The sequence below is a fragment of the Diaphorina citri genome, unplaced genomic scaffold, assembly GCF_000475195.1.
Source record: "Diaphorina citri unplaced genomic scaffold, Diaci psyllid genome assembly version 1.1 scaffold25743, whole genome shotgun sequence".
NCBI lineage: Eukaryota > Metazoa > Arthropoda > Insecta > Hemiptera > Psyllidae > Diaphorina > Diaphorina citri.
The window spans coordinates 1-760 of NW_007403084.1; the positions used below are offsets into that span (position 1 = coordinate 1).

At 35.0% G+C, this 760-nt stretch overlaps 1 protein-coding gene across 1 annotated transcript; it reads right to left on the reverse strand.

Moving 5' to 3' along the window:
* Positions 1-20: 20 nt before the first annotated feature.
* On the reverse strand, positions 21-710 carry LOC108254252 (periodic tryptophan protein 1 homolog; the record flags this gene model as incomplete). Its single annotated transcript, XM_017449259.1, has 1 exon — positions 21-710. A coding segment is annotated over one exon (690 nt), but the record flags the coding sequence as incomplete, so codon positions are not given.
* Positions 711-760: the final 50 nt, after the last annotated feature.

The window sequence follows — 760 nt, forward strand, 5'->3', positions numbered from 1 at the left end:
TCATCATCTTCATTATCAACAATGTCTTCATCACTCTTAGTTTCTTTCTTTATGAATGCAGTTTCAATATTTAGGAGAGTTAAGTTTTTACATCTTTTTGTGCCTCCCATTGCTATCATACTATGATGATTTGGGTTACCTTCTAAGCACATTACTTCTCCAATATTGACTTGTTTCTGACTACTGAGTTTTGGTTCATCTGTTAGGTTTTCAAATACTTTCAATACTTCTTCATTGGAACAGGCATATAGTCTATCAGGGATGTGTTCAGTTACATAGAGACCAGTTACTTCTTTGTCAAAAGATTTCATTTCCCAAACTGGTTTTTTATTTCTAACATCAATGTTGTATAAATATCCTTCACTGGTTCCAACAAAACAACTGAATGGACAGCTTGCATTCCAAATTCCTTTTTCAACTTCTCCTTTAACTTTCCAAGTCATGAAGGAATCATAAGTACGACAATCATAAATTCTAACTCTTTTGTCTGATGATCCAGTCAGCAATGTATGACTTTCATGAGGGTGCCACTTCAACATTTGAACTTTGTCTTTACTATGACTCATTTGAGTTGTAGCCACACTCTCATCTAGATCCCAAAGTAGTATAGTATTGTCTACTGATCCACTTGCTAGAACATGAGCAGCATTCTTATTCCATGCAATGTCCAACACTGCATCTGTATGCTTGTAACCTTTCTTGGGTTCTTTCTTCTTTTTACCCAAAGTAAATGCTGGCTTCAAGCAGTCAATTATATCTA